The following is a 23,486-nucleotide window of genomic DNA, read 5'->3' as shown; positions in this document are numbered from 1 at the left end:
GCTACGGCGGATGGACAGCAGAGATTTTCAAAGAGTGGGAGGCACACATGCCACTTATCAATGCCAAAATGTGTCATATATTTTTTAGGGAAAGGGGGGAATCAAATTTGACCATATTCTGAACCAGCATGCTCTTATTGAGAACTATTCCTTGGTGCATTGATACATTTTCACAAATGATTGTTGCCTCTGAAATGGTAAGTTAAATGACTAAAAGTAAAGTAAGTAATGCAAAGTAAGTTTCTGTTGGCATCACATAGACTGTCTTTTTTTTAGTAATTTAGTAAAGTTTTTAGCAAAGTTGCATTAAGGTTTGGTTTCATTCTAGTAATGCCCATCCAGTCAATTCCTAGCAGAATATGGACAAAATGAAGTCTCTTCTACATTATTTTCTTATTGAATATTTTGTTTTGCTCTGAAATAGAGAACGGATGGCAATTCAGTGTAATGAGCTGCTGTAATGCAATGAAAGCATCCTTGTCAGAAGGAGATCGGGTGTGTTGAATACGCATATAAAATGAAAGAAGAGAGTTCAACTAACCGCACCCTCTGACTTTAGATTGTTGGACTGTCAAATGTTAGAGACTGACCTTGTACAAAACTGCAATGATTAAAAGACATGTCTTTCCAATTAACAATCAAATATTGGTTCAAATGTTCTCACAGACTGCCAGCGAAGCACGACATCCAGTTAGGACACATAATGATGTTTTTAGAGACTGTTGTCCAGCAAATATCAAGAAATCATTTCTTAGTTAGTCTATCTTGTTTATTAAAGTATTTAATGTTCTATGTAAGAAACAATAACTTGTTTTTTTCTTTTTATTTTGATCATGAATAAATAATGCTGTGATATTTTACACAAAATGTGTGCTTAATTGTAATGTATTTGTAGGTTGAATGTGAAATACTTGTAGTGTACTTCTTAACTTAAAAGTATATTTAAAAAAAAAAATTTGCAGATAATATATCAGTGAAATAAAAGGCCACTTTTTTATTTATTTTTTTAAATGTGCACTGTGTAATACTGTCAAATTCAAAGTTTTACTTTAAAGTACCTTTCAGGAAAAAAATCGAACTAATTGCATTTAATATTAATTTAAACTATAATGCATTTTCATTTAAATGTCCAAAAACATTATATTCAGTTCATACTTAAATATATTCTTTAAAAGTATATTTCCATAATAAATATTATCTTTTTAAAGTATGCTATTCTTTGTTTGCTTCAAGAGTGACACTTATTATAGATTATTTTTAGTCACTGCTGTATTTTTGATGAAATTGTAATAGAAGCTGCGTTTCCCACACAGTCTTCAACACCACCACTGACTGAAAGGTAATGTGGTCTAATGCAAATCTAGTGTCTGTTGACACATCATTTAGAAGCATTAGGATTCCCTCATTCACTTCAGACAGAACTGGACATTTCTAGTTATTCTGAAAAGCTGCTGTTTTCTTTTTTCCAATATGGAGAGAGTGAGGGAAAAGACTTCAAGCACACTTTCCCATTCAGCTTTCTGTTGCACCCATCAGTCCAGAATCTACACAAGATGGAAAGAATCAGGCCGCAGGTGGAAAAAAAAGGGGTGCAGTAAAAGAGTGGCTCTGGAGAACTTCCACGTTAACTGCCCAAACTCGCTGAAAAACCTCCGCTCCAGCTGAAATAAGACCAGGAACTCTGACATCACCACAGTTTTCTGTTTCTTTCCGTTCATATAGTTTTGTAGCACAGAGTGCAGTACTGAAGGAAATAGGCCGGTGGGTCAGAAAGTGCAAACTGGAAACACATCCATGCTGAGAAGAGCAGTTTAAACCAGAATGAGTTTCAAAGGTGGTTTAGGGTGTTTTGGTAATTGTCTAGCTGTCTTCTAAATTATTTTTGTGTCTTTAAATGCATGCACTTTTGAATGATGTTGATTTGAATTGAGAGGTTTGAGTTAAAGGGGTCATCGGATGCTAAATGCACTTTTACAAGTTGTTTGAACTGAAATGTGTGTTGGCAGTGTGTGTACACAACCACCCAATAATGATAAAAATCCACCCAGTGTTTTTTTTTTTAAATCTTGTTAAATCATTTCCCCTTTCTCAAATCGAGCCGATCTCAGATGATCTCAGTCTGTGTGACGTCGCGCAGACAGTCCCCTCCCATGATAGTTTGATTGACAGTAGCGTTTCAGCACAAACTGGACTGGCATCTTAACTTAGACCTGCTCTGAGTGAGCTGTCATCAGTCCGCCGTTGTTTTACCACCGGAGCAGATGTAGACAAGAATGGCTCCTAAGCGACTGAGGTGTTCTCCTGACATCTTACCCGCTGAAGACATCTATGTTAGCGCGAATCATTCGTGATCTAGCTTCACCTCCAGAAGAAGGGAGTAAAAGGTTCTTTTATGAAAGTTGCCAAACTAATAATGTGCTATTTAGCTAATTTTACGATAAATACAGCTAAAGTAAAGAGTCCCTCAGAGAGTGGCTTGGAAGAGAGGGGTGGGGTGAGTAGAGCTCATTTACATTTAAAGGAAAATGCTAGAAAACAGCTTGGTCTGAAAAGAGCTGTTTTTGTTATGGTAAAAAAAAAGTGTTTTTTACACTGCCATTGAGAAATTTTAACCAAACTATGTGACAAACTTTTCATTAAGACCCTAAAGAATCATATCAACTTCTGTAAAATGGCCATCTGGTTACCCCTTTACGGTAACAGGTGCAATTTTTTATACTGAGAATTTGTTTCAATGAATGGGAAAAGGAAGTGAGAAATTAAATGATGTAAATGGACAGCATGTTCCTGTTTTATTAATGGTTAGGAAAAAAAATAAAGGAAATGCAAAAGTTCTAACAATGGTTTAAGGCAGGGGTGGGCAAACTCGGCACTTCCAGGCCACTTTCCTTCAGAATTTAGCCCCAAGCCTAATCAAACACACCTGAACCAGCTAATCATTGTCTTCAAGACTACTAGAAGGTTACAGGCAGGTGAGGTTTATCCCGGTTGGATCAAATCTCTGCAGGAAAGTGGCCTGGAAGGGCCAAATTTTCCCATCACTGGTTTAAGCTCTTCCCAAAAGCCTCGTTAGCCAGCTATGGTCATAAGTTCTGTTGTTACCAACTTAGTTCAGCGATTCTGTGTTTCCTGAAACCATAGTTTATGGTTTTGGGAAACAGTCGTGACTAGTTGGTTAGTTTCTCCAATAATGTGCTATACTATGATAGTTAAGCAGCTAGTTACATCATTGCACAAGAAATGACCCCCTGTCAGTTAGGGCTGTCACAAAAATGCTTATAGAAAACAAAGGCAGCAAATGAGCCCTTTGACTCTGAGGCAGTGGTAAAATGACTGTCTCTTGCAGCCAGAGCCAGAGCAGACAAGACTGTCTGTGTATTTACTTTGCTGAAATCTAAGACATGACAAGCATTTAACTTATGTACAGAACAGGGAGATGAAATCAGTCAGAAAATGATGACTAAAATCGGTGTGTGTGGTACAGCTATGACAAGGGATGACCTTCTAGCAACTCTGATCTCTGATGTGGACAAGCAAATCTAAAAAGAAAAGCCAAAGTATCACATTGTTGGATAATAAAACATCCATATCACATGATTCTCTAATATAGAATTTCCTAAGTGTGTGTGATTATGGTGTTTAATTTCAACACTGCTGTTTAGGGTACTTGCTTTGGAAAATATTCTGGGCGATGCAGGTGGACACCTGGCAGTCTCTTGGACCATGGACAACTACATTGGCAATAATTATTTAGTAAAGCCATGGGTCTATGTAATTGTCTTGAGAAACACTTACCTTTTTCACTGAAATTATGCTGATTCTTTTGCCAGAAGTGAAAGTAAAGTGGGGGAACTACAAACTTCTCTGAATAATGATATAACTTGCTACTGTCTGTTACTACATAACATGTCCATAAACAAACACAGCAAATTATAGTCTTAGTTTACTCTTAATTTTAAGTATGTATTTTGAGGTAAACACACCAACATGAGATTAGGATGTCTGTCAACTAGACATATGATGCATCACAACATCAGGCATTTCCAGCGTAAACAGCTCCAGTTTTGTTTAGCATTTGGGGCAACCGCAGCAGCAGCAGTAAACTGACAGTGGAAAGGGGACATGGGGTACCTCAGGGATCTGTCCTGGGGCCTTTTGATTTTGTACATTACATTACAGCAACAATACCTGCATTAAACTCTGTAAATTACTGTCAAATTTTGGATTCTGTTCACACAGGATTTGAAATACTATTCACACATCAGCAACAAAATACCAGTAAACAATAATGTCAATCATTGTAAATTAACTTTTTTTTAAGTGTTTTATTTTATGGCTATTCTGAGAAAAAAATGTTGACAAGTGACAGAGCCATTCACACAGAACACATTTTTACCTTTGGAAATGCAAGATGCTGGACAACTGTATTTTTAATAATAAGTCTGTGTGTGTGTGTGTGTGTGTGTGTGTGTGTGTGTGTGCTGAGGACATAAATTTGTATAATGACATGGGTATGACAGAGGTATTACAATATGAAGGTGGTTTATGAGGACACTGCCTATGTCCCCGTAATTCAAAAGGCTTAAAAAACATACTAAATGGTGTTTTTTTTTGAAAATCTAAAAATGCACAAAGTCTCCTGTGAGGGCTAAGTTTAGGTGTAGGGTTGGTGTAGGGCAATAGCACACACAGTTTGTTCAGTATAAAAACCATTACGCCTATGGAGAGTCCCCATAAACCACAAAAACCAACATGTGTGTGTGTGTGCGTGTGTGTGTGTGTGTGTTTTAAATGTGCTGCTCACCTGCAAGATGTGGTGCAATGGACAAATTGATAGAACTGATTTAAAGGTATTTCTCAAAAAGCTGTGTACACACATGATTTCTAAACCATAATTTACAAACCCGATTCCAAAAAAGTTGGGACACTGTACAAATTGTGAATAAAAACAGAATGCAATGATGTGGAAGTTTCAAATTTCAATATTTTATTCAGAATACAACATAGATGACATATCAAATGTTTAAACTGAGAAAATTTATAATTTTAAGGGAAAAATAAGTTTATTTAAAATTTCATGGCATCAACACATCTCAAAAAAGTTGGGACAAGGCCATGTTTAACACTGTGTGGCATCCCTCTTCTTTTTATAACAGTCTGCAAACGTCTGGGGACTGAGGAGACAAGTTGCTCAAGTTTAGGAATAGGAATGTTGTCCCATTCTTTTCTAATACAGGCTTCTAGTTGCTCAACTGTCTTAGGTCTTATTTGTCGCATCTTCCTCTTTATGATGCGCCAAATGTTTTCTATGGGTGAAAGATCTGGACTGCAGGCTGGCCATTTCAGTACCCGGATCCTCCTTCTACGCAGCCATGATGTTGTAATTGATGCAGTATGTGGTCTGGCATTGTCATGTTGGAAAATGCAAGGTCTTCCCTGAAAGAGACAATGTCTGGATGGGAGCATATGTTGAACCTTTCAGCATTGATGGTGCCTTTCCAGATGTGTAAGCTGCCCATGCCACACACACTCATGCAACCCCATACCATCAGAGATGCAGGCTTCTGAACTGAGCACTGATAACAACTTGGCTTGTCCTTGTCCTCTTTAGTCCGGATGACATGGCGTCCCAATTTTCCAAAAAGAACTTCAAATTTTGATTCGTCTGACCACAGAACAGTTTTCCACTTTGCCACAGTCCATTTTAAATAAGCCTTGGCCCAGAGAAAACGCCTGCGCTTCTGGATCATGTTTAGATATGGCTTCTTTTTTGACCTATAGAGTCTTAGCCGGCAACGGCGAATGGCACGGTGGATTGTGTTCACCGACAATGTTTTCTGGAAGTATTCCTGAGCCCATGTTGTGATTTCCATTACAGTAGCATTCCTGTATGTGATGCAGTGCCGTCTAAGGGCCCGAAGATCACGGGCATCCAGTATGGTTTTCCGGCCTTGACCCTTACGCACAGAGATTGTTCCAGATTCTCTGAATCTTTGGATGATATTATGCACTGTAGATGATGATAACTTCAAACTCTTTGCAATTTTTCTCTGAGAAACTCCTTTCTGATATTGCTCCACTATTTTTCGCCGCAGTATTGGGGGAATTGGTGATCCTCTTGCCATCTTGACTTCTGAGAGACACTGCCACTCTGTGAGGCTCTTTTTATACCCAATCATGTTGCCAATTGACCTAATAAGTTGCAAATTGGTCCTCCAGCTGTTCCTTATATGTGCATTTAACTTTTCCGGCCTCTTATTGCTACCTGTCCCAACTTTTTTGGAATGTGTAGCTCTCATGAAATCCAAAATGAGCCAATATTTGGCATGACATTTCAAAATGTCTCACTTTCAACATTTGATATGTTATCTATATTCTATTGTGAATAAAATATAAGTTTATGAGATTTGTAAATTATTGCATTATTTTTTTATTTGTAATTTGTACAGTGTCCCAACTTTTTTGGAATAGGGTTTGTACTTGTAATTTTACAGAAAGGGCTGTACATTTGAAAACCTCTGATGTCCCTGCACATTACTAAATAAAATATATAAGGGCTGTGCACCAACTCTCTGCAAAGCAAGGATAACAGGACAAGAGACAGACCCTGAGTTACTCAACAACCCCACACATCCCTTAGATGTCCTTGTCATAGCTCACATTCAAATTGTCCTCGCCTGTCACATCACATTAGACTAGAACATCAGACACTAGGTGAGTCTCTGCTTTACCCGTCTTGTGTCCGTGTACTCCAGGTGGGTCAGTCTGAATATCCTGTTCTCTGTGTCAAAGGAGAAAACGCTGGGCTCAATGTCACCTGCAAAACAGAGAAAGACAATCACTCACTCACACACACACAGTCTAAACCAAAAGCTAAATACACACCTCAACATAATAAATAACTGTAAGCCAATCTGCTATTAGATATTGAACTGCCTTTATGTACACCACCAAAAGTCAAAAGTTTGGACACACCTGCTCATTTTAATTTCTACCATTTTCCATATTACCATGTAGAATAGTAAAGTCAAAACTATGAATTAACACAAACACCTGTATATTGTGGCGATGATATAAACTGTCTATTGATAGAGAGTTTGCTATACTGTGTATATCTTAATATCTAAATACATATGAGCAGCGCAAGACTGCATAAAATATTAAACATGCATGAAAGAGAAAGTGAAGTGCGGGACACACTTGATGTTAAAAAGAGCTGTTATGCACAATAAACCGTGAACTCAATGTGTACTTGCACTGACAGATCTGAACCGTGCGCAGAAAGCCATGTCCCAGTGTAACGCAATAAAAAAAACGTAATATTAATATGTAATTTAAAGCAAATAGTTTAATTTAGCTCAAAGGGAATAATTTATGATTTTATAGGGAATTTGAACAGAATCATTGTTTTACAGCTGATCACTGAACGAGCCATATAACAAACTCTGCACTGGATATTAAAATCCAAAATATAGTGAAAACACTATTTAATAGCACAGTAACAATATCGGCAGATTAAGACATTAACTTGTGAGCACAAAACACAAGATACTTCTCTTTTCTATATAAATAAGATTTTATTTATATAAACAAGACATAAACTAATCTAACACATGAACACATGCATTCACACATTCACACGTTGCAGAAAGAGAGAAAGTGAGGAAAGGATGAGTTTAAGAGAATGAAAATGTGAAATCCCAAGTTTACAGCAATATGTTCAATTGCATCGACCTGAACAACCATCAATCACTTATTTAACCCTTGTTTTGAGTTTCTCAATGAGGCTAAAATTTATATTAAATACACCGATTCAGTTATAACCTGGAGGTGTTACTTGCTTGCTTTGCCAGTGTTAAGGGGTCTCCTTTGTGTCTCGTCGTCGTTGCAGACAGAGGGGAGGGGGGGTTCCCCGAAGTGTCTGATTGGTTGAGAGTTCGGTAGTCTTTGAAGTGATGTCTTGGGCGTTGGCTGAGGATGCGGAGTTGGTCTGGTTGAAGTTTGAGCGAGTGCAGTCGTAGCTGGACTTTGCAGCAAACTTACATTAGAACACGAAACTCCACGGAAAGAAAAGAAACTAAAGTAAAAGAATAAGAATAAAAGGATGTAACAAGACTAGGTGATTTTCTTCTCATTGTGGTAGCAGCTGACACATGGGTCAGAGCACGCTCAAAGAGCAGCATCAAAACGCAGTGGCAAAAGAGAAGAAGAGGAGAAGGGAGAGGACCAAGAGGTTGTAAGAGAGCATTTTTAAGAAGAAGAGAGAGTTTGATGTCATCCCATCTGGACGTCTTGACCAATTAGATACTGTCCTTGCTCAGGGTATTGCTTTGTTTCTCCACCCCATCAATAAATGAACATGTTATCTGTTCAGTCAGAGGTCCGAACTTTACAGCCCCTTGCAAAGTATACTTTTGAACATGGTTTCTATAACAAGACTATGCTACATTTGACAAATAATTGATTGGAAGAAACATTTAAAGCATGATTTTTCAAACTCATACATACCAAACATGCATAGGAATCCTTCAGCTATTCAATAATGATTTAAAAGACATACATAATATTTGATTAAAACATGATAGTCTAATATGTGGGTTACAAACATAATATGGGGTTCTGCATAGAAATGTCCTTTTAGGATGATTTTATGTGCATATGAAAAATAAAGTCTTTGTATAGTTCTATGGAGAATGAAGGCATGTTCTTTAGACAAAGGAATTTTGGTTTGGTCTGTCTTCTATGTGGGGGAGAAGTCAGTCAAAGGAAACTCGTGAATTCAATCGTGGAACATGTGATGGCCATCTCTTTGACCATCAGTCTTGATTATTTGCCCCAAATTTGACGGTCTCCTTCCTAAATTGGAATTATCAATAAGTGTTCTTTTGTCTCAAGGTTGTAAGCTGTTCTGTGAAAAAGTTGGTTAGTTTGCTTGCTTCAGACCAGTGGTGCCAGAATCTAATTTATGACATTGTCCTGTTTCCTTGGGGCCTCTCTGAATTCCAGCTCCTCAGGTTTCAATGTTCTGATGCATCTTAAATTTGTCTGATTCAGTCTCTGATATTCTACACCAGATAACATGCGATACCACATTCTTTGTCTTTTCGTGGATTTTTGTGGCAGAACACTCAAATACACATAAAATTGTCAAAATACCTGTCTTAGTGAGTATTAATGTAAACACGGTTGGTTATGTCTTCAGTTAACTTAAGAAGTGCGTATTGGATCAGTGCATTATGTCTTAAAGTGACAGCAGCCTAATATACCTGAAGATATCTATTAGGGCTGCAAAAGAACAATTCTACAAAAGGTTAATCTTACGATTATTAGAATGATTAATCAACTAATTGTCAAATATTTAATCAATTAATCAGTAGGCTTTGATCAATTATTCATCTTTTGCAATTTGTTAAAATAGTTATACGTATTCTATACATATTCATATACACATAGAGCTGCTTTATAGTAAAATCAAGTTGTAATTCTAACTGAAAGTGATACTGACACTTTTTTCATGTTTAATATGGTAAAGTTGCTTGCTTCAAACCAGTCTGTTGCATAAAGTGCTAGCTAAATATACATGATGCAAGTGTGACTTTACTGGAGTGCCGACTGCAGAGCATTTTTTATTTGTAGTTTTGTAAAACGTTCCCACACTCTACTGGTTTGGCTTCATTTGCACTTCTCATAAGAATGTCTTCTTTTATTGGACTGCATCCAGGAGAGCTGAATTACAGTCTTGCAGAACAGTACCACCCCGATCAAACCAGATCACTGCAGGCCCTTACATTAGGTCATATGAGATCAGACAACTATTTGACAACAAAGAATATTTGTCGACAGTTTTTATTGTTGAAGCTGTTGATAATGTTGACTAATCATTTCAGCCCTATTATCAGTCCCATTAATATTAATGAAAATGAAAATCACTCTGCTAGACTGAATAACATTTGTAGCTTTAATAAGAAACTGTGTACATTAAAAGGGGTGGTTGATTGCGATTTCACTTTTTTAATGGTAGTTAGTGTGTAATGCAGTTTGAGCATAAACAATATCTGCAAAATTTCGACGCTGAAAGTTCAATGCCAACGGAGATATCATCTTTTAAAATTCTGGTAGTTTAATGGCTACAAAAATGATTGGTAAAGCCCCTTGCACACTACAAGCGACACTCAGTGACAAAGCGACACAATCCCATTCATTTCAATGGAGAGCTGGCGATTTATGGTGACACGAGCGACAGCGAATGTTGGTGACCGGATGGGGCGTGTCCAGCGAGACAAAAAAGTTCCGAATCCTTCAACTTTATGCAAATGAAGAGCGACTTTCGGGAGCGACAGCCAATAGGAAAGAAGACAGCTGAGCTCACGTGATCGTTCTCCTCTCAGCCGTAGATAAACATACTCAATGGAAAAAAGTAGGCTCTGTTTCTCATTAATTTTAGTTTGTATGTACTGTGGCGGGAGGAGCAAACGACAGACACAGTGGGCGTGATGTCAGGCCTCGGAGAGGCTTTTATTAAACAAAAATATTAAAATAAAGTGTCCAAGGGGAAAAAGTGTCCAAAATAAACAGGGATCTGGAGGGCAGTGTTCAGGAGGAAAGGGTCCAGGGAAGTCCGGTGGCCGCACGCGCTCCCCTCTCGGGTCCGGGAGCGAGTGGCGGCGGCTTCCTTTAGCGGTGACGTCCTACTCCTGGGCCCCCGGAGCTCAGGACTCGACGGCCCGGCATCCTGGCCCGTCGGCCGTCTAACGGGTGCGGCAGTCTTCCTACTCGACGCTCCCTTCCTGGAACCACGAGGACACCAGCGTGCATGCACGGGGGAAGAGACCGGTCTCCCGAGGAGAGGCGCGCTCGGCATTTAAACGGCAGCGGTGATGAGGCTCTATTCACATCAGGTGCGCCTCATCACACGCCGCCAGCCCTGGCTGTTTCAGCGCCCCTCCTCTCTCACACACCCACTCCCGTCGGGAGCCTGGTGAAGGGCGGCGAATACGGGACGGGGTGGTGATGACAATAAGGGGGGAGGCAGCCGACTCGTCACAGTACGGATTTAATTTATATTCATATTATATTTAGTCTTTTACCTCCAAAATGTTTGTATTTAGTGGCAAGAAACCGGATTGGCTGTCAAGGCAACCAGTAGTGAGAACGCCCTCTAGCAGCTTCATCGCCAGCCCCTGGCGAAATGCAGCGAAAAAGTCGCTGCTAGTGTGAACGCAGCTTAAGGGACTACAACGAGTTACTTCTCAGGTCCGATATGTCACGGAACCAGACATATCGGACACCCTGCTGTCCACAGTCTCTCAACCAACTGCTTGCTCTCCACGTCTAATGTCCCTGCGGATGTCACACTCAGCTGGCTTTCTCACTTTCCTCTCTGCCTATGCACCCACTCTTGACACATCTCCTGAGGACAAGGACGCCTTTTATGCCCATGTTAGCGAGGTCATTCATTCCGTCCCGGCCGGGGATGATCTAGCTCTGCTTGGTGACTTCAACGCCAGAGTTGGAGGGGATGTCATTGCCTGGAGGCCGGTCTTGAGTCATTTTGGGATTGGTAGCATTAATGACAACGGCCAACGTCTCCTTGAGTTGAGCGCTGCTCATGACCTATGCTTACCGTGTTCCTTTTCATCTGGACCTATTAGATCCAAGGTTACCTGGATGCACCCCCGGTCCAAACATTGGCACCAACTTGATCACATTATTATCAGGAGGCGCCAACTCAACGCTGTCAAGAGGTACAGGAGCATGCACTCTGTGGACTGTGACACCGACCATGCCCTTGTCCGCTGCATTTTAAAACTCACCCCAAAGAAGTTTCACAGTGCCACTCCAAAACCCACTCCAAAGCTAAACACTGAGCTGATGCGGAAACATGAATACATGGCAAGATTATGTGCGCGTATGGAAGGCCTTCACTTCAGAGTTGGCGATACTCCTGAAAACATCTGGGCCGCGCTAAAAGGTTCCATGACGGAGGCTGCATCTGAGGTCTTCGGCCTTTGTAGTAGGAAACAGCCGGATTGGTTCCTTGCAAGCTCTGCTACTCTGCTCCCGGCCCTTGCTAACAAGCGTGCTGCCCGTCTCAGTGTTCTCCAAGATAGAAACGACTCCACCATTGCTCACTATCGTAAGGCCAGGAATGACGTTAAGCGTATCACACGCCAGGCCCACGAGCAGTACTGGCAGGACCTTAGTGGGAGGGTAGAACGGTGTGCAAGTACTGGGGACATATGCGGCATGTACAGCGGCATCAATGAGGCACTGCGTCCTACAGTGAAAAAAACAGCACCTTTGCGAGCCAATGATGGCACCATCGTCAACGACCTTCCAGGCCAGCTTGGTAGATGGGTTGAGCATTACAGCTTGCTGTATGGCACTCCTGTGGATGCCGATTTGAACGCTGTTTCTACTGCTGTACCACAACTACCTGTCTTTAACCAACTGGAGGCGGAGATCTCAACAATGGAAATCGAGTGTGCGATTGCAGCTATGAAGGATAACAAGTCACCGGGCAGCGATGGAATTCCAGCGGAGCTGCTGAAGTGTGGCGGGGCAGTGTTGGTCAGCCGGCTTCACTGCTTGTTTCGATGCTGTTGGCAGAATAAATGCATCCCTAGCGAACTCAAAGATGCCAACATCATCACTCTTTATAAAAACAAGGGTGACAGGCAGGACTGCAACAACTATCGAGGCATCTCGCTCCTTAGCCTTCCAGGAAAATGCCTTGCCCGTGCAATCCTCCCAAGACTGCAGCGTGTCGATTATCTAAGGCTTTCGATTATGTGAGTCGCTATGGTTTCTTCCATGTTCTGCAGCGACTCGGTTGTCCGGCAACTCTTTCGGCAATACTCCAAGGTTTCCATGATGGGATGCGGACAACCGTACAGTTCAACGGTGCCCGCTCAAATGAGTTTTATGTCTGCTGTGGAGTAAAGCAGGGGTGTGTCCTCGCTCCCACCTTGTTTGGCGTCTATTTCTCGGCTGTGCTGCGACGGGCATTTCCGGATCCAGGTGGGGTTCTGCTGCACACCAGGTGTGATGGCAACTTCTTCAGCCTGGCTCGTCTAAGGGCCAGAACCAGGGTGAAGCGCGTCCTTGTGCGTGAGTTGCTCTACGCAGACGATGCTGCCTTCGTGGCTCACACTGAACAAGAAATTCAGGAGATGCACAGAGTTCAGACTCACCATAAGCCTCAGTAAGACAGTGGTGATGGCTCAGAACGATTCTGCTCCCCCTCACGTCACCATTAACTGCACAGTGCTGTCGGTTGTCGAGAAATTTGTCGGCTCAACTCTGACAGCAAACAACAGCCTTGATGCTGAACTGAATACCATGATCGGCCGTGCCTCAACAACCTTTGGGCGACTTCAGTCTCGTGTCTGGAACAACAGCCACCTCTCTCAAAGTAAAGGTGCGCGTATATGAATCCTGTGTGCTCTCTGTTCTACTATATGGAAGCGAATCGTGGCCTACATACCAGCGGGAGGAGCACAAGCTTAATGTTTTCCACTTCCGTTGTCTACGACAGATCCTTGGCCTGTCATGGCATGATTGGGTCCCGAACACCACCATGCTGAAGCTCACTAACAGCAGTGACATGTACACCACGATCCGGAGGAGACGTCTTAGATGGAATGACCATGTGCGTCGTATGCCGGATGAACGTATCCCAAAGTCCATCTTCCATGGGGAGTTAGCTGTTGGACACCGCCCTCGTGGCCGACCCAAGCTCCGCTTTAAAGACGTCGTCAAGCGGGACATGAATGTCTTTAACATCAACCCTGACCGATGGAAAGCGCCGTGAAAAAGACGGAGTCAGGGTCTAGATGCAGGTAAGGCGCTCTTTAATTCAAAAAACAAAAAGCCAAAAAGACCGCAAAACAGTGCATGTATCCCAGACCAGACCAAAACACTAGAAACAAACAACTACCTTTACCAAGCATATACACAAAATCACAATTAATGCAACCAGGCAGAGTGGTGGGAGAGGGGAGACTATATAGTCCGTGGCAATGGGGAACAGCTGCGGGTGTAATGAGTGTGACAGGTCTGAGTAATGTGACAGGTGTATGTAATGTGACAGGTGTATGTGGTTACGGGAGATGAGTCCGGGAGGACGGGAGATGGCGGCCTCCTGTGGCGACGGGGAGAAGCACAGGACCCGGACTCATGACAAAGCTTACATCAGCTTTTAAAAAAAAAAAAAAAGTCGTGACGTATTGTCAAGTATGGTGACCCATACTCGAAATTGGTGCTCTGCCTTTAACCCATCCAAGTGCACACACACAGCAGTGAGTAGTGAACAAATCCACACACACACACACACACACACCGTGAACACACACCCGGAGCAGTGGGCAGCCATGCTGCGGCGCCCGGGGAGCAGTTGGGGGTTCAGTGCCTTGCTCAAGGGCACCTCAGTCGTGGTATTGAGGGTGGAGAGAGCGCTCAATACCACCCTCAATACCAGTAGTGAACAAATCCACACACACACACACACACACACACCGTGAACACACACCCGGAGCAGTGGGCAGCCATGCTGCGGCGCCCGGGGAGCAGTTGGGGGTTCAGTGCCTTGCTCAAGGGCACCTCAGTCGTGGTATTGAGGGTGGAGAGAGCGCTGGACATTCCCTCCCCCCACCTACAATTCCTGCCGGCCGGGGGCTCGAACTCGCAACCTTTCGATTACGAGTCCGACTCTCTAACCATTAGGCCACGACTTCCCCCTTTTGCACAGAAAGACGGCATGTTAGACGGCGCTTGTGCTGCGAAAGGCCTTGATGAGGATAAAGCTGTATATTACAAGCTAACAGAAGCAGTAGCACTTACAAATAACACCGTTTCTAAAAGTATGAACCAAAAACAAAACAAAAAAAACATGCCATTAAAAGCCGTGCTTGCACAGGTTCTGCGTGATCCTCTTCACTAATATTCTCTGCATCTCATTCGGGCTCAAACTGATAAGCAATATAGACGACGCCATTGTTTACAATACAACCGGAGCACATGCTGCTGAGCTGGGGGGCGGGACTTTCAGACGTGCAGTGGTTTAGCGATTCACAACACTGGACAAGCTAACCAATCAGAGTCCTTCACGTATTTCTGAGGGAGGGGCTTCATAAAACCAGGAAATATTTGGGGGCGTCTATCAGAGAAGGGACAGAGAGGGGTGGAATAAAGGTAAATTATGTGAAAAATAATGTTTTTTAAAAAACTAAGTATGAACACATATTTGACTGCACCCCATAAACATAATCAAGCCTAGAAAAAAACAGTCAACCACCCCTTTAATCCATTCAATCAAGATTATGCAGTGTTTTATTTTCACATTTGATAATTCAGTTTTTTAATGCTACTGTTAGATATAACTAACTGAAAAACTGAAATCACTGTTTACTTAATTTCTTTCTTTCTTTCATGTATTGTATTTTTGTCCTGTTGTTTCTAATTTGCTTTGCTTTGATAAAAACTATCACTGGGGCAGTAACCTCTCAAAACATACTACTATGAACACTTCAGATATGTACCTTAATATGCACAATTTAGGGCTTAATAAGGTACTTTTGAAAAGGTACTACCAAAATGACAGCTTTCTTACCTTTTTTCCCTGAGAGTATGGAGTTATCATGTATGCTTGACAGTTATTGCATCATTTATACATTAGCATCATTCTCTTGATATTGAGAAACACAAATTCAGTAAAATGTGTCAGACTTTTTTTACTGCTAGTGTATACGTGTGTTTGTTTAAGAGTGTGAGAGAGTATGTGTGTGTGCCATGTATTCACAATAAATGAGGGTCTTTCATTTCCCCATGAGCATCCAGAGGGGCACCTAAGAGGGGTTAAAAAAACGACCACGTCTGGGGTGGGGGGCAGTCACAACCCTTGTCCATAAACCCACATACAGTAACACATGAAAATATGTATACACACGCACACAAACAGCCTTAAACCTGAGGCTATGACTGACTTCCCAGCATGTAACAAGAAAACCATAGACTGGACCACTCCTTCAAATAAAACTGCAATATGAAAAAAAAAAAAAAAAAAAAAATCAACCACAGAAGCACACGCAGGGATCCCTTCACTTCAAACACATATTTGTAGCCACAACGTACCTTGTGGTGAGGCTTTTCTGGAAAATGTGTTATTAACTATAAAAACAACACTGTTTACACAGTATCTAACACTGCCAATATTTGTCAAATAGTAATAAAATCTGTCTCGGAAAAGGTGGGCTCAGCATATTATTGTCACTGCTGTTAAAATGCTGTCACAGCACAGGATCACACATCTGGACCATGGCGGATTAAACCAAGATGGATCTCAACTGTACCAGAGAGCGCTGGAGAACTCAAAGAAAATTCATCACATATGAGTCACCTTACTTCCAGTAAAGAGTCTCACTGAGCAGTCTCATTCCTGACTTACCACTCCGTATTACTGTTTCTTGTGTTGCTTACTGGAAAAGCCTTGATTATTTTACCAAAAGATGCTCAGCATCTTTGTTGTGTACTAAGTTATAGCACCACAGCTGACATGGATGGAAATCATTAAAATGTTGTTTTGGGTTTTGTTGGAAAAAGTAGTAAAACACTTATAAATGGTAGTTCACTGAGGAGACAGAGAATAAGAAAAAAATTCTGAAGAGGAAAAATGGCATTCGCTTATACCATTCAAAATAGGTAGGTGAGGTTTGTAATTGCTTTTAAAGATACAAATTAAAATCTTTACTCATTTTGACAAAAAAAAACTAAAGAAAATCCATCCTCCACCTACTAAATACACAGACCATACAAACATACATTAATCATATACAATACCAGTTTCATACTATACAGTACAGTTTCCAAGACAAAGTGCAGCTCTCTTCGCCAAACTTTCCTAATCTAGCTCTATCTGAAAATCAGAAGCATATTGCTTAACATCAGGCCTACACACACTTCTAGTACACACATATAGACATGATGGGCATGTGCGAATAACCTACAGACATTAGGAGTTGTCTTTAAAGCAACTGTTGAGTAACCGGTTGAAGTGAGATGAAAGCAATTTATGCAATGCGATTCATAAAAACATAAAAGTAATATAACATTGGGTCAATAGGCAGCTGTACATGCACTAGTTAACCACCACACGGTAGTCGTTTGAAATTGTCTGAACGTGCTCCGTCAGTGTATGTCACTTCAGATTGGGGCGCTGAATGGATCGATGCTAATGGTGTCAGGCAGGATGCATTATCACTCAGCTAATGTTAAACAGGATGCAAAGCTTGGTGTTATACAGGCTCAACCTGGAATTTGACAATCACTGAAGCTGCTTGATGCTCAAACCAGGCTTGCTGGAATACATGGCTGTGGTGACATTTAAGAAAATTGCTTCTTCAATGTTTTGCAACACATTTAAAGTGAAAAAATATCCAAAACAGATCAACATGAATCTGGCAAGGTTTGGGTTTTTGTCCGGAAATTAACTCTCTGGTTAGTGGCGCTAGCACTAGGCCACGACTGGTTTAGGGGCAGTCGTGGCCTAATGGATAGAGAGTTGGACTTGTAACCCGAAGGTCGTGGGTTCGAGTCTCAGGTCCGGCAGGGATTGTAGGTGGGGGAGTGAATAACCATCACTCTCTCCACCCTCAATACCACAACTGAGGTAAGACCCTTGAGCAAGGCACCGAACCCCCAACTGCTCCCTGGGCGCCGCAGCATTGGCTGCCCACTGCTCCGGGTGTATGTTCACTACTGTGTGCACACTTGGATGGGTTAAATGCAGAGCACAAATTCCGAGTATGGGTCACCATACTTGGCCACACACCACTTCCCTTCACTTCCCCTAACCAGCGGTGTTAACAAAAGTAAACATGAAATAAAAACACATTTTCTGAAGCATTTTAGCTTGATTCCAGAAGTCTTTGACCTCTTCTATCATAAGCGCAATGCTGCACCATGTGCGCTACCGAGCAAGTTTACCACACCAGAAAAGTCACGAACATGGAGCTGGTTATGTGATGCAAATATCAAAATATATTTAAACAGGTCTTTGGTAATCAAGAATCTGTTTCATTTGTGTGAAACTTTGTTGGTGTTTCACTGACATTAATATTTATTTTAGCTAGAAACTGCAGCAAATTGTTGCACTCCAATGAGTTTATGTTGTTAATGGCACAACTTGTGTTCACCAATTTAAATTGAATTGTAACAAAGCAGCTAGGAGTCTATTCTCTAAAAAAAACAACGTTTAGTGTTGGCTATCCTGGTTTTCAGAGCAAAGAAAATAGTGAGGGGGTAGAGGGTTTTATTATGAAAGCGACTACGGTTCCACCCCATGAGAGCAGCCCAGTCAAACAGATCAGTTCTGATAGCAAGGTGATGTCATGCGGAGAGGGACCAGACATATGTTCTCTCATTTCACCCACACTGAATCAAGAGACAGGCTATGGCATAATTCCAAATCCCTGCTGCCCTGAAATCTATAGCATTCATAGTACGAGATATGGATAGATTAGGGTGGGTGATGGGGCTTCGATATGTGTGAATAAGTACGGCCATGAATACTATAATTGTTTGAAATTTTTGGTTTTAGAAATAGCACACTATTGTTATTCTAACAGGCATGACCGATGTACTTTTCATTTACTTGTTTTTAAGTACTTAAGCCACCATAAGACAATGAAGAAAATGATTTCTGTTGTCAATAAATTGAACTACCACAATGGGGAAACTGGGAGAGTGCTTTCTTTTGCATTTCCTTCTGCCTAACTCGCTGTTCTGTCTAAAGCAGAGAGAAAGTCAGAGTAAAGGGAAAGCTTGACAATTACATATTGTCAGGTCAAGTCCCCCTGTACACTTGTCACACTTGTTCCAAACAGGATGTGCTTCAGCACCGTGGACAGGGGCAAAGCAGGCGGCCCAAGGATGCAACATGCACATTAAACCACTCATTCCCGAGCACAAAAACAAAACAAGGAGCACCAACCATCCCACTTGAGTGATGGATTCCCACGTGAGGATTAAGACGAGGGCATTTTGAATGAGGACCTCAGACCCTCTTGATTCGTCTTGCTTCACTCTTAAACAAAACTTCACCTACCACAATAATGCATAAATAAGACAGACGGGGAGAGTGATTCAGCAGCAGATTTCCATGTAGCAAGTCCTCAGAGTGGTCTGGACAAATATTCTGCATTAAAAGCATGTTAAGGCAAAGGCAGGATGTGAAGAGATACCCTCAATAGTCAACAGTGAATATTGTAAACTCTGTAATATCTGCAGCCTATGCTTCCTCACAGTTCAGACTTTGGTGAAGTAATGCCACATAGACTGTGGTAGATCCTGATGTCTAACCAATATCAAGGGCACCAAGACAGGCTCCAACCTAGACAAGATTCGCCTCTCTGCCGCCCCCATCAGATCTGCAGTACCCATGTGAAGGTTGATCGGTGAATTCATCTTAAGTAGTGCTGGATAAACCTGTATATTGGTTTCAGTTTCACATATGGTATGTTTTTTTTTTCAAATCTTGCCATAACGGAGTGTAGCTGAAACAACTGTATCTGGACACTGCTGTTAATACTGTATTAAAAGTAGCATAGTACAATGAATCAAATTGTGATATCTACTTGTGTCCTTGAATATTAAACCACAAAAAACTGTTATGTAACATGAAGTCAGCATGTTTTCCATGTCTGTGTGAATGAGTGACACTGTTTAATGTACGACACGTATACTGCAGCACACGTGACGTTTGTGGAGCTTTTAGAATCTGCCGTCTCACTATATGAGGACAAGAACACATTAACTTAATCTCTAAGGCTGCATTTTATCATTTCTTTTAACAAAAACTCTCAACATATCATAAACACATAGAAACTCAAAGGAAATGCTACGCTCTTGGCAACTCGTCAAAAAATAAAAGTTTGGACTAACTTGAAGAAATATAGAAATACATTACCTTCGTACAGTAGAATGTAGCAATAGCATTTATTTAAACACACAGAAACATAAAAGGTCTTCATTACTACACAAACCGCCAAAATAAAAGTTTGGACTAACTTGAAGAAATTATAACAGACACAGTAGAACAGGGCTATTCAATTGGCGCAATCTGGCCCGCCAATCATCTTCATCTGGCTCGAGGAAGAGAACGCAGGGTGCACATTCGCCTTGAATTATTCTTTGCACTAATGGCTGTAATGTTACTCATAAACTGAGCAGCTTCAGACAAGCACGCCAGCGCTTCAGTGGACAAAACCACACACCATGATATAAAAATATGTGGTTTTGGCGAGTTTCCTCATAAACACAGTCTTAAATCAGTTATACAATCCTAAATATATATATACGTATATATATATATATATATATTTTTTTTTTTTTTTACACATATCTGTCAAATCTACTGGCTTAATTATTAGATACAATGATGACCTTGATTACTCTTTCAGTTACCCATCAGAACTACAGTTTCCTTTAAGTTTTTTGCTAGCTGAGCTTAGAGAACCACTGGTGAAAACTTTGATTCCAGTTGAGGGGTTAAAGGTTGACAGTGCAGTTGGCTATTTTATATTTGTGTGATGCATTGCTAAGGTGGGCTGGATTGTAGTCCAAGTCCCATTCCTCCAGAGGAGCCACCTGACTGACAGATACTGAAAGTGCCTACATGTGAATAAGACATGAATATCAATACAGACTTCACTGGGATTTGTTGTGCACTGCTAAGATTGAGGTGTACTGTCATTATAGGGAACTTCACAGTACAGAGCAATTAATACAACTATGAAAGCTGATGCTAAAATCATCGGTACTATTGGCAGAAAATTGAAATTTACTCTCCGTAATACCCTTCCAAACCTGTAGGCTGATAGATATTTGTATATATTTGTATTTCCATTGATTATTTATTACTAAAAAATGAACTCAAATTAATTTATTACTGAATATTTACTCAAATAATGAATTTGTTGTTATAATGGAGTAATTATTTATCATCATCTTAACTTTGTATTCAAAGTGTGTTATATTGAATACAGTTATGAATACAGTTCGATTAGTATTTGAAGGCTAGATTGAGATGTTTTAATTTGTTAATATGAACACCTCATCTTTACTTTAAAATTAGAGTCTGTTCAATAGTGTATTTGTTTTCCTCTGTGATTTCAATTGGTAGCAAGAATAGTGAAATTTCACCGGTATCACTGTTGACCGCTGACATTTAGGTATCGTGGTAACCCCTGAATTCAACATATTTGGCCAACTGGGATTTACTGTAATCTCCTCAAGTTCAAACCTTTGGCGGAGTCGACAACAAAGCCGGAGCTTCATCATGGTGCACATCACCAAATATGAGTCATGTTGTCATCACTCTCATACACTTATCAAACAGCCCAAGCACTAAAGCAGATTTGGCCCTTGCTTGGCTCTTGTCTGGATAGAATGGGTTTAATTCCTTCTGAACTGTGCCTGGATCAGGTATCAAGAAATCAAACTCCGTATTGGCTCTGATGACACACCTTCAGAGTGCCATTTGGGCTCCGGGCCTATCAGTTTCACAATCGAGGCTTTATTCCTCTGGACTATAACGGCTGAGACTTTAAGTATGATTACAGAGGGATTGTCTTAAATAACCTCAGAGAGAAAAGGCACTGTGAGCTAAATCTTATGCTGGCAGAACACATTTAGCAAAGAGGAGAGCCGAGTTACGAGAGTTACGGGAAGGACAGTTAAGCATCAGGTTTGAGTTTAAGGGAATACTTGGGATTATTTGAGGTAGCCATTGAGCGATGTAAGAAGTATCTTTGTATTTAGTTACATAAGCAGATACCATTTGCTTTACACACAATTTAAAGCTGTCATTAAGAAACCAGTGTCGTTTACACTTCGTCCTCTATTACTTTAATGTTGTCGTTTAAACTTTACCACCAGTCATTTATACAGTTCTGGCATGACTCGACTGGCATTTTTCATGTTGATTTGAGCTACGAACTGCACAAACAGAAGCAGCTCAGTGGTGTATACAGAAAGTAGGCTGTGTAAGGTAAGATCCTGGTCGTTCGTGAGCAACACTGGGTTTATGCGCTCTTGGGATGGCTCTCAGAAAAAGAAGTGAGAGATAAATATGGGCATAGGCTTTCCTGAAAGCCACAGGGGAGATTCCTTGAGAAGGTATGGCCTGTCCGACGCAGGGCAACCTGAAAAATCAGACTGCCTTATCAGTATGTCAGCGTGCCAGGCCATCAGAAACATGAGGAAAGGTGCCTTAGTGTGCCCTGCAGGGAAGAACTGATTCCATCAAAACACACTGTAGTGGCTCAGCTGGGTTTACTGTGTTTAATTAATAACTGGAATTTATTAGATGAACCATGAGTGATTATTATTATTTCCATTATTATTTTAATGTTATTAATTGCTCATAAGATACATAAATTCCTTGAGCAAAGCGGCATTATCTGTAGTGGCAACAGCCACTGGCATATGTGACCCTGGAGCACAAAATTCAGTCTTATGTTGCTGGGGTATATTTGTAGCAATAGCCAAAAATACATTGTATGGATCAAAATTATTGATTTTTCTTTTATGCCAAAAATCATTAGGATATTAAGTAAAGATCATGTTCCATGAAAATGTCCTACTGTAAATATATCAAAAATTTTTGATAAGTAATATGCATTGCTAAGAAATTTATTTGGACAAACTTTAAAGGTGATTTTCTCGATATTTAGGTTTTTTTTTTGCCCCCTCAGACTCCAGATTTTAAAATAGTTTTATCTCAGCCAAATATTGTCCAATCATAACAAACCATACATCAATGGAAATATCATTTATTCCTTATGACTGGTTTTGTGGTCCAGGGTCACAAATGTACCAAGGGTTATTTTACACAAAATTGAAAATTCTGTCAGTTGACTTTTTTTTTTTAAACATTTGATATTTTCTTTTTGTCTGCACACTGAAAGACATTGGGTCCAATGTTGTTTTAGACCCCACTAACTTTTATTATGTATGCAAAAAGAACTGTAAAAAAAAAACAAGAAGAAGAAAAGAGTAAAGAATACACTTTGGTGTGAACTGAATGTAATGATTTCATACATTTAGGTGCATGTTAAGTGAAAATGTATTATAGTTTAAATTTATTACATTTACAATTAATTAGCTCCATTATGGCTGAAGTGTAGCTACATTAAAGCCATTTCTATTGAAACTTTACAGACAAGTAATAATTGTAATACTTCAATAAAATAAACTGCATTTCTCTTTCACAAGGGAGTAATCCTTCTGTGGTGATTGTACTACATATATTTTCATAAATGCTACAAATAATAAAAAAAAATAACTAAACAATTCATGATACTGTTGCATGTATTTGCCACTTTTTAAATTACATTGTTTAAATAGACATATGTCTGTGTAACATAATTAAAAACTTATGATTTACAAGTGGCTCAGATCTTTTTTTTCAAGGCTCCTTAAAGAGCAAA

The 23,486-nt window shown here is 40.5% G+C and overlaps 1 protein-coding gene across 1 annotated transcript in view; it reads right to left on the bottom strand.

Moving 5' to 3' along the window:
- LOC306885317 (transcription factor HIVEP3-like) overlaps positions 1-7,005 on the bottom strand; it is a gene marked incomplete at both ends in the record, with an annotated part of 29,936 nt that extends 22,931 nt beyond the window's left edge. The window contains 2 exons of the mRNA XM_079441771.1: positions 6,732-6,817; positions 6,996-7,005. Of these exons, the coding sequence (XP_079297897.1) occupies positions 6,732-6,817; positions 6,996-7,005 (96 nt within the window). The remainder of the gene's footprint in view (positions 1-6,731; positions 6,818-6,995) is intronic.
- Between the last annotated feature and the right edge of the window lie 16,481 nt (positions 7,006-23,486).

This window comes from Barbus barbus, assembly GCF_936440315.1.
Source record: "Barbus barbus genome assembly, chromosome: 19".
Taxonomy (NCBI): Eukaryota; Metazoa; Chordata; class Actinopteri; order Cypriniformes; family Cyprinidae; genus Barbus; species Barbus barbus.
Note: the sequence above shows the minus strand (reverse complement) of the source record. Positions and strands in the feature narration are given on the sequence as shown.